At 39.1% G+C, this 10,839-nt stretch overlaps 1 protein-coding gene across 1 annotated transcript; it reads right to left on the bottom strand.

The window, feature by feature from the left end:
- Nucleotides 1–524: 524 nt before the first annotated feature.
- On the bottom strand, nt 525–6,057 carry LOC124680421 (disease resistance protein Pik-2-like). The gene is made up of 2 exons (XM_047215484.1): nt 5,803–6,057; nt 525–2,899 (listed from the first exon to the last, which is right to left on the bottom strand). The coding sequence occupies exons 1-2, from the start codon at nt 6,055–6,057 to the stop codon at nt 776–778; spliced, it is 2,379 nt and encodes a 792-aa protein (XP_047071440.1). The 3' UTR covers nt 525–775.
- Between the last annotated feature and the right edge of the window lie 4,782 nt (nt 6,058–10,839).

Here is a 10,839-nt window from a genome sequence, read left to right as displayed (position 1 = left end):
ATTAGAGATGCTCCCAGTGGCAAACATAGGGCAACACCCACTTGTGCGAGCGACTAGGCCAGTACAAATAAGGCTTTCTTGTCATTTTCATATTTGTTTTTAGTTTTTTTTATTTTATGCTTTCAACGAGAGGAGATTACAGGATTATAACCAGCTCTGAAATTTCACTCATGTATAAGAGTTTATTTTCTTGAGGACGTAGACATTAAACATACGGACCAGAAAGCAAAAAGGAGCAAAGACAAAGTAGAAGACAGACCAAGAAGAAAGAAGATTAACTCGATGTGATTCTTGACGTGTAAGTAAATGTACATAAGGAAGAAGATGATGTCCCCTTGTACACTGTGAATGCAAACAGAAAATAGTACACTAAATATTTCAGCACTGGAGCACATACTTCAACACCGTGGATAACTGTTGACGTCTATAAAGTAGATTGCCTAGCCCTTTCCATCAGTTCGGACTTTTGGTTCAAGTGGCTAGTGCATGAAGTTTAATATGGTATCAAAGCCCCAGGTCTCGAGTTCAAATCCTGGCTTTCACAATTTATTCTAAAAAATCCCCGTAGCCTCCTGCCGTGTGTATCCGTCCTTCTGCTGCCTCTTTGTCTCTCTACACGTATTGACTTGTCTTCTCGTCTTCCCGTCAGACGTGAGAGGGGGTGTTGACATGTATAAAGTAGATTGCCTAGCCCTTTCCATCAGTTCGGACTTTTGGTTCAAGTGGCTAGTGCATGAAGCTTAACAATAACATTGAATGAGAAGAAGCACATATTTCAGCACGCGGAAGGTCTGGTAGCGGAAGATTGTTGGTTGTACACCTTGAAGATAGGTTTTTCCTCATGCATCGCAACTTGGTTCTTCAGGTGTTGCTTGACTGCATCGCTGTAAGTACCCTTGAGCCACACTTTCTTGAGCTCGCCTAGATTGCTTAGACCAGAGAGCTCCAAAGACGCATTAGTAGTAGAGCAGTGAACCACCATCACCTCAATATACTTTGGTGCAAACTTTTCAAGAACTACCTGAAGCTTGTAGCTGCCACAATCAATCTTGAGGACTTTGGCTGCGCTGAATGGTTCCGAATGCAACGGCCAAGGCGGATGCTCTGAATCAAACATTTCATACCCGCCATAGCGGAGCTCGCCATCTTGAATCGCCTTGATACAAATACGACGAAACATATTCTGACATGGCACTTTCACAAGGTTGTTTATGTCCAATTGCGTTGATACTGTCAGCTGAAGATCTTCACCATCAACCTTTGTCAGACCATCTAGCTGCTTTATCCAGACTGGTGAGACCTGTACACTGCCCCCGTACAACTTCAGACACTTCAGTGTCTTTGGTGGCTTGGAGATGTCATCCAAAACAAAAGGATGATCTTGTTGTTTATAGTCTACCAGTCGCACTGACAAGGACTCAAGATAGCAGTGACCAGAGATGCCGAAACAAAAATCCAGCCAGTTTGTCCGGTTGATGCCGAACAATTTTAGCCTGCGTAACTGTTCAAGCTTCTTCAGCTCTCTAATAACGACCTTCCCACTTGCACCTTGAACATTGAGAACACCAAGAGTGTGTAAGGCCTTCAACCTCCTGATCCCTCCTGTTGCAGCAGCCGGAAATTGTACGCCATCATGAGCACCGCTAACGATCTCGTTTCTGCAAAACCTAGACACCCAGCTGAATGCCAAGCCACCATGTGGCCTGATTCTCCATGGAGATAATGTCCGGGCATCATCTGCTGCTGCAGCTGGTGGTGATTGCCTTGTGCTTTTGCCACCAGCGCTTGTTGGTGGTGGTGCAAGTGCTTGGCTTGTGCTCGCACCATCACCGCCCGTTGGTGGTGTTTTAGCTACGGCAGCTCCATTGTTGTCTTTTGGTGTTGCTGATCCACAACCTCTCGTGCCAGCACGAACATACTGTAGCTTCTCTAGCTTCATGATAGCCGGTGGTAGTGTGACTATGGAGGTGCATTTGATATCCAGGGTCTGTAGTTGTCTGAGACAACCCAATGAACTGGGCAAACAGGTTATATCTTTACATCCTCGCAGGGAGAGGAACTTGAGTTGTGGCATTAGTTTCCCGATATGCTTGAGGTCATCGTCTGTTACACCCGATGTGTCCTCTAGATCTAGCACCCGGAGCATTTTCATTTTGGCATCGGCAGAGATGAAGAATGACCTCCACTCCCCAAACACGGTAAGTGAACGCAACCGTGACAATTCCATGCTCTCAAATAGAATCTTGGCCCTGTCCCAATTAATACTTATGGTGAGGTGTTTTCCAGCACGTTGTGAGTCGAGGCTGCAATGACCATCCAGTTCAAACACAAGATTGTCTTGCATTGGCCGTGAAATGATGTATTCACGGAAGAAACCATTGAATTGACACACACCCCTTCTGCTTGGTGATTGCTGCTGGATTATGCTCAATTTGACAAAATCAGCGAATAATTTTTCCACATTCTCTTCTGTAGAGTAACCCTCGGCAATCCACCGCCTTAACAAACGTTTCCGCCTAATATCGTGGCTTGAAGGAAAGATTGAAAGATAGAAAATACATGGCTTTAGTGAATCTGGGCAATCGTGAAAGTAGGACTGTATCCAATAAAACAAACCCCTTAAGCTATGGAACATTGGGTTGGTTTCCAACAAGCTCATGAATTCATCATAGGTATGCTCCAATAACCCTTTTATAATTTCATGGAGGCCGGGCGGGAGTAAGATCCAGTGTTTACGTACATGGGAGATGGAGTGACGTCGACGAGTTTCATGAAGGATGTACTTGCCGATGGCAGTTATTACTTTTGGTAGCCCACCACACTTGGCAATGATGAGTCTTGAAAGGTGTACTTCATTGGAAGTTGTGACCACTCTTGTAAAAACCCCTTGGCGCCAAGTCTACAATCAAGAATTAAGTTACTTCAGCCAAAAAAAAGTAAGTTACTTTCCCTAAAAAAAGCTAAATTTTGAAATATCTACCAATTATTTTTTCAAAACCATTCTAACTTAAGCATTATGATAATATATACAACTTAAATTAAGTTCGCCACAAAAATAAAATTTTATATATACCTATCATACCGGTAATAAATATAAAGTCAATTTTGAGGTCAGTTTTGATCAAATAAATTGATATATAGAATATGAAGATAATCTTTGATTTCAAATTCAACTGTTTCTTGAATATATGACCTATAAGTACCTAAAAATATCATACTCAAAATCGGAGGTAAAATTTAACTCATCTTTAGTATATTAGGTTTGGTTCTCATACTTTTCTCATCCTTAAGAAATCATGTAATTCACTAAAACATGTAAGTTACATACAAAAAGTTATTAATAACTTGTGCCTGGCAAATATATTAATATATTAGTTTTTTTTATTCGGAAGCACACACCCTTGATCAGGTGCACCTTTCATTTCCTGAATAATAACAATACAGTACAATATTGCATATGAATTGTTTTTCAAGATATATTTGTACTTAGTACTTTTTACAAGTATTCCGCCTAAATATAGTCAATTTTTTTACCAATACACAACATTCAAAATACACTAGAGCACTTCCATTTTGGACCAGGACATTTTATATAGTAAGAAGTTTGACCCATTGAATTGTGTGTGTGTTTCCGTGCGTGTGTGTGCGCGCACTGCAGGTGGTGGTGGGGATTCTGGACTACTCCCTCCGTCTCAGTTTACTAGTCTTCGGCGTATCCCTAGGTCGCCAATTTTAACCGATATAATTTAAATTATATAATGCAAAAATTATATCATTAAAAAATAGAACATCTAAACTTTCTAATGATATAATTTTTATAACATATAACTAATGCTAACTTGATCAAATTTGCGACCTAGGGGTACGGGCACGCATAATAAACTACGAGAGAGGGAGTAATATTTATGCAGAAATCTAGATTCAATTTTGTCTTAGATTACATTCAAAAAATACAAGATCTGGCTCAACCCGGCATGTGCATAATCTACTAAATAAAGTTAGTACAAGGTATCGCCGATCACCAAACTTTGCTTTTATAAAATACACCCATGGAGGTGTGTGTCAATCATATAGAAGGGGTGTCAAACGACATAAACAATGCCAAGGAAGGTTGTTCATGCTGCCACAAGTAATGTTGGATGCTTGATCCATTAGTTTCATATAGGATATGACCTATATATATGGTTTTATATTCAGATAAACGCTTATGGTTTCCTCACAATAGGAATTAATTCCGTTATCCATAAAGCAAACAAGTGGTATTCTTAATAAACTTACTCGAATGGATTTTATATGGGAGGTAATTTTGTATTTAGTTACCCCTCTTAGAACAACTACTAAAAAAACATGAACAACAAACACCACATCACTGACCGACACAAAGCCTCAAATTAGTAATAACCTCAATGGAAGGCAATTTTTGTTGTATATAAGGTAATTACTGACCAGCTCTTAAGTAAGGCAGGTACTTAGTGACAATATACCACTGACGGGTGAGATCATTGTTTGATATCTTAAATAAGGGATGTTAGTAGTGATCATATATCACTGAAGGGCCACATATTGACCGGCCAGCTTAGCTTGTGGACCTGGTGGCAGCGAAGGAGCAGATCCCCAACAAACCCACCTCATCGGCAGCGGAGAAGGCAAACTAGCCAGGGTTCGGTGATTGTATGAACTACGGGGTAGGATTGGACGCCCTTCCCGCGAGATTTTTATACGGTGTGCTAATATTTCTACCACTAACCGTGAACTACTTACGGATTCAAAACCCATCAGCAAAGAGGATTAAGTGTCGGTTAGTAGTGTATTTTTTATACAAGTATATTTCCAAAAGCATGACCCCCTCTTCTTTTTTGGTTTATAATCCTCTATTGAATACACTGTCCCTCATGGCGAGCCTATCCTTACATCCAAATTCATTGGTTGAGGTAGAGTGTAGGACATGCTAGATAGTTCTCAGATCTTGAAATGAATGGAAATCATATAGTGTAGCAATGCCATCATGAATTAATCAACGTGAGTGGTATAGAGAGAAAAGTTAGAGATATATATATAGAGAGAGAGAGGAGAGCCTCTAGAGCATAGTCGAGCCTTCTCTACGGTAGAAGGTAGGGCTAGTGCCACGAGTGTTTGTGTTTATTTACTAGTAGTTGATATTTCATATGATTGAAGTTGGTGACGGAAATTTGTAAAAGTTGAGACTTGTGTGGCAGAACCATCATTTTTCTGAAATTATATTTGATGTTGAAAATGGTTGGAAGTTGTGACTTGAATTATTGAAATATAGATTAGATGTTGTTGACCTTTGTTTGTTGAAAGCTCTCTTAAGTATCATTGGAATGTATGAAATTTAGTTGTAGCTCTCTTAATGTAGGTAAATGTTTTAAAATTTCGGTTAAAGCTTCTTGATTTCAACTTGAAAACTCCTTCATTTTGGGTTGAAATGTTTTATTTATTTTTTACTTTTTGTAAACAGTTTCTTATTTACCCTTGGTGACCCCACTGAAGATGGACATGTCACAATCGAAATGGGAGGTAGAAGCTATTCTGACCTAAACAGTATGTATGTTCAACTGTGGTGGACTATGTGGGTTGAACTATGGGGATTGGACCTTGAATGAGTGTCACGTAGAGGCTTATTTTTTCCACAGAATAAACACTATCAAAACTGATAGATTGGCAAACCCCGGACAAATTTCCACTTGTTGTATACTTGTGTGAACATAAGATATGCATAGAAAGTTAGCTAGATTACTTGAAAAGCTGCATTTAAAAATGACTTGAAATTGAACTCAATACCTTAGTGAGCAACTTAAGGGCCGCTTCATCTTCTAGACCCTGAATGTTGATCACATCATTTTTGCTATATGCACAGTACATGGCAATGCTTTCTTCATTTGTTATAACAAGTATATGACCTTTAATAGGCTTGGCTAAGAAAGCATCTTTTATCAAGTCCCAATCATTCGTGGAGCACAATCCATCAATAACGGCGACACATTTGCCTTGTTGTAGGAACTCACGACACAGCTGAATTGGGTCCTGGCCTTCCATCATATCAATTAGAGCAGTCTCTCTCGCTTCAAAGTCAGTCGAATGAAAATCCATAAGTAAGCGCCTACAAAACTCTGTTAAATTGAACGGCAGAGGAACATCCACCCAGCTGTACTTTGTGAGTTGGTTTACACGGTCAATCATATTACTATAGTAAATGCTTCTGACTAGAGCTGATTTTCCGACCCCTGCAACCCCCCATACAGAAGTCACATGACCATCCTGCAAACTAAGGCGAATCCTATTCTGTTCACTTTTTCGCCCAATAAGTGTGTTGTCCATCAGCCACTTGTGTGCATCTACGGTTCTACTAGAGATAGGAGAACCCCTGTTATGCTTCGAGTGTACTTTCTGCAAGTACACGTATAACTATAATTAGCACAGCTCCATTCATGCAAGTTCAGTTGATCCAATCAAAACTCTATTCTTTTTTATTTATCATGCATTATGGATTTAAGTTAAAATCAAACTTTATGAACATCCACAATAACACATTCACACAATATGAAAATACATTTTATCATATTGTCAGAGTTTCTACTTTTTTCTACAAATCTCTAGGTCCTGATAGTTTTCCAGCTGAGTTTTATTAAACCTTTTGGGATGTTATCAAGGGGGATTTAATGCCAATGTTCTATCAACTATATTCATGGGACATACAGTTGTTCAAATTGAACTTTAGCGTTATTACCTTGTTACCTAAAAAGGAGAGTGCGGTTCAAATCCAACAATATATACCAATTTGTCTTCTTAATGTTAGTTTTAAAATATTCATGAAGATCGCTACTATTAGAGCTAATAATGTGCCTAAAAAAGTTATTAGTCCTACACAGTCGGTATTCATACCAAGACGACATATCCTTGAAGGAGTAGTTGTCTTACATGAAACCATTCATGAGCTTCATCGGAAGAAAATGGATGGAGTGATATTTAAAATTGATTTTGAGAAGTCTTATAATAAGGTAAAATGGCCTTTTCTTCAACAAGTCATGCACATGAAAGGTTTTGATCCAAATGGTGTCAAATCATCGAACAATTTGTTAGAGAAGGAAGTGTAGGGATCAAGGTCAATGATGACATTGGTCACTAGCTACTTTCAACCAGAAAGGGTCTTAGACAAGGGGATCCACTATCACCTTTATTATTCAACATTATTGCATATATGTTGGCCATACTAATAGCAAGGGCGAATGAGTATGGACAGATAGGAAGTCTTATTCCTCATCTAGTTGAGGGAGGAATTTCTATACTACAATATGTTGATGATACGATACTTTTTATGAAACATGACTTTGAAAAGGCTGTAAATATGAAACTTATATTGCGTTTCTTTGAAGAATTATCAGGACTCAAAATCAACTTCCACAAAAGTGAGATTTTCTGTTTTGGCAAGGCTAAGGAAGAAGAGGAACAGTACAAACAACTTTTTGGTTGTGAATCTGGTTCTTTGCCCTTCAGGTATTTGGGTATTCCAATTTATTATAGAATGTTAAAAAAACTCTGAATGGAACCTAGTTGAGAGTCGTTTTAAGAAAAATCTTGGGTGTTGGGCTGGAAAGATGTTATCATATGGGGATCGCCTTGTATTTATTTAACTCTATTCTTACTAGCTTACCGATGTTTATGCTATCTTTCTTTGATATACCTAAAAGGGTAAGGAAGAGATTAGATTTTTTCCGATCATGCTTCTTTTGGCAATGTGAGGAAAATAAAAAGAAATATCGGTTAACTAAGTGGAACTTAATTTGCAGACCCAAAGACCAAGGTGGTCAGGGAATTGAAAAACTGGAGATTAAAAATTCATGCCTGCTTAGCAAATGGCTTTATAAGCTCCTTTCCGAAGAAGGGTTATGGCAACAACTTTTAAAAAACAAGTACCTTTCTCAGAAAACCTTGGCTGAAGTTGAAAGTAAGTCTACTGATTCACCTTTCTAGAAGAGACTAATGAAAGTTAAAGGGGAATTCTTTAGCAGAGTCAAATTTGAAGTTGGTTCCGGAGAAGGAGTGCATTTTTGGGAAGACACATGGTTAGGTGAGCAGACCCTTGCATCTCAGTATCCCCAATTATATAATATTATCCATCGTAAACATGATACGGTGGCAAGTGTTATGAGTTCAACTCCGTTAAATATTGGTTTTCGGAGAAGGCTGATTGGCAATAAATGGGATCAATGGGTTCACCTATGCCAAAGATTAATGAAGATAAATCTAAATGATGACCAAGATAGGTTCGTTTGGGGTCTAACATCTTCAGGAAATTTCACTGTTAAATCTATGTATGGTGATATGTTAAATGGACATACAAGATATCTTCGTAAGTATCTTTGGAAAATTAAAATCGCACTGAAAATTAAAATCTTTATGTGGTTCCTTAGTAAGAAAGTCCTCTTAACCCGTGATAATCTAGCAAAGAGAAATTAGAATGGAAATACGAAATGCTCCTTCTGTGACGCCGAGGAATCAGTGGAACATTTGTTTATTTCCTGTCCTTTTGCTAGGCTTATTTGGCGGGTGGTTTTTGCTGCATATAACATTCCACCTCCATCCAATGTCACAAATATGTTTGTGAATTGGCTTAATGGAACTGATAAAACTGATAAAGCTAGGATTTCATTGGTGTTTCGACTTTATGTTGGTCAATTTGGAATTGCAGTAATGATATTGTTTTTAACAGAAAGGACTCTACTAATTTTTTGCAGGTTATTCACACTATGGTTAACTGGATCCAGCGTTGGCATTTCTTGCTCCCAGAGGATCAGCAGGATTGCATGGTTTCTAGATGCAACCGCCTTCGAATGGTTGTCCAGGATATTTTCTACCAGGCTACTTGGCGGCCTGTTAAAAGATTACATGATGCATAATTTGCTTAGAAGTCTTCTCTTTGTTTTGATGGTTGATTTTTGTATCGATCCTCGTTGATCTTTTGAATTGAAAACTTTGATTGATCGGTTTCTTAATAAAAGGCCGTGTGCATCAACCGATGCAGAAGCCGGGGCACACCCCATTTCGAAAAAAAGATGAAGGGTAACTGAGAATAATGGAGGGAGTTTCTCAGAAAAAGACTAAAATATCGCTTGCTTATAGACATGCATGCACAACATAGTTAGCTAGCAAAGCTATGTAAACTGGCTGCCCTGGGTATTCACAATATATACTACGCAAAGACCTACAGGTGTTACCATGGGATGTCTGTAATAATTTCGTTTTATCGATAAAGGGTGCTTTATTACATAAAAAGGTTTAAGCATTATACTCGGTATCTGCATAACTGAGATGCAGCCGCTTAAAATCCAATGTGTCAAAACTAAAAGATAAAAAAAAGACTCAATAGAAGTAATCATCTCAGAAATTGTATAGATGTATATGATGATGGATGTTCTATCATTAGATTACGCTGTCATCTATATTGGATAAAAAATCCCTCGCTGCAGATAATCTTTGTTGGCAAAAGTCTCGCGCACAAACTTTTTCTTCACGACAAACCTTCTTCAAGAAAATTACATTATCATATATTCCAATGACCACCGAGAGCCTCATGTATGTGTCAGATTTGTTTCAATGGAAAAGTCTCGTGTAAATTTTAATACTATGCAATTGATTAGCACACAACTTACAGAAAAAAATTGCATAGGATTATCAAAGGTACCCATATTGTTAATCATGTGTATCTTTGAATAAAGAAGGTTGTATACATATTTTCTATGAAGAGACCTGCATCTCATCCTCCATTTTGAATAAAATTTAGGTTAAGTGGATGGAAAATATAAGTACGAGTTCATTAGGCTCATCTAGGAGGAATCATGTCAGCACTAATAAGATGCGTGGCTGGACCTCTCAAATTGTTGAAAGGCTACTGAAGGGTGTAACAACCCCATCATCATCGTCTGTCCTGCATCCACATATGATCAATCTTCCCTCTAACTACTATAGAATTTAGTTTATTTTTCGAAAAAGGACGATAACCCCCGCCTCAACATCGATTAATGCATATAACCTTTATTGAAAAAGGCAGGCAAGCCTGGCAAAAGTAGCCATACAAAAAGGAAAAAAAATCCTAATGCCTCATTCCTTGCGACAGTACCTCCACTAGACTAACACTAACCGTACGACAAAAGACAAAAAAAAAAAGAATAACACAACTCCTAGGCAAAGCATTCAAGAAGGAATCGCCAGAGGTGCGCCAGTGATGAAGAGTCCAATTATAAGTCAATCTCAGGATTTTCATCCCCAAAGCCGGGCTTGAGCCACCACCTTAAACAAGGGCACGAAGCGTGCATACATCGGCATTGCCAGATCATAATCAAGTGTTTCCAGCCAAGTGGGGGCAATCTCCATGTTTTTCTTCTACCATCATCACTTATCCGGCTAGCTACTCCTCGCTAACCAGATGCCAATGGAGGAGAAACTGGAAATTGATGATGTCCCATACTTTCATGCCTCTAAACACAATTGCGCCACGTTCAATTGAACAATATGCATGACTTGAAATCTCCAAAACAGAGGTCGTGTGTAGCACCTGCTAGGATCCATCATGACTTGATGACTCCTCTTGAGACATCCTACATAGCCACCGCCGGCCAGGCATGCCTTGACATCTCTACAGAGGGTGTCATGTGTAGCACCCGCTGAGTCGAATCAAACCCGATCTCGAAGTTGATGGGACGCCCCATACCGCCGCGGGCGTCGAAACTTCGCGTTCTCAGAAGAAGGTGTATACCGCCATCAACCTCGAGACATGAAGCTTGAGACCATCACCAAGACAAAGATCCGGCCACTGTGTCA

This window comes from Lolium rigidum, unplaced genomic scaffold, assembly GCF_022539505.1.
Source record: "Lolium rigidum isolate FL_2022 unplaced genomic scaffold, APGP_CSIRO_Lrig_0.1 contig_15940_1, whole genome shotgun sequence".
NCBI classification, from domain to species: domain Eukaryota; kingdom Viridiplantae; phylum Streptophyta; class Magnoliopsida; order Poales; family Poaceae; genus Lolium; species Lolium rigidum.
This window is presented reverse-complemented; position numbering and strand designations above follow the sequence as displayed.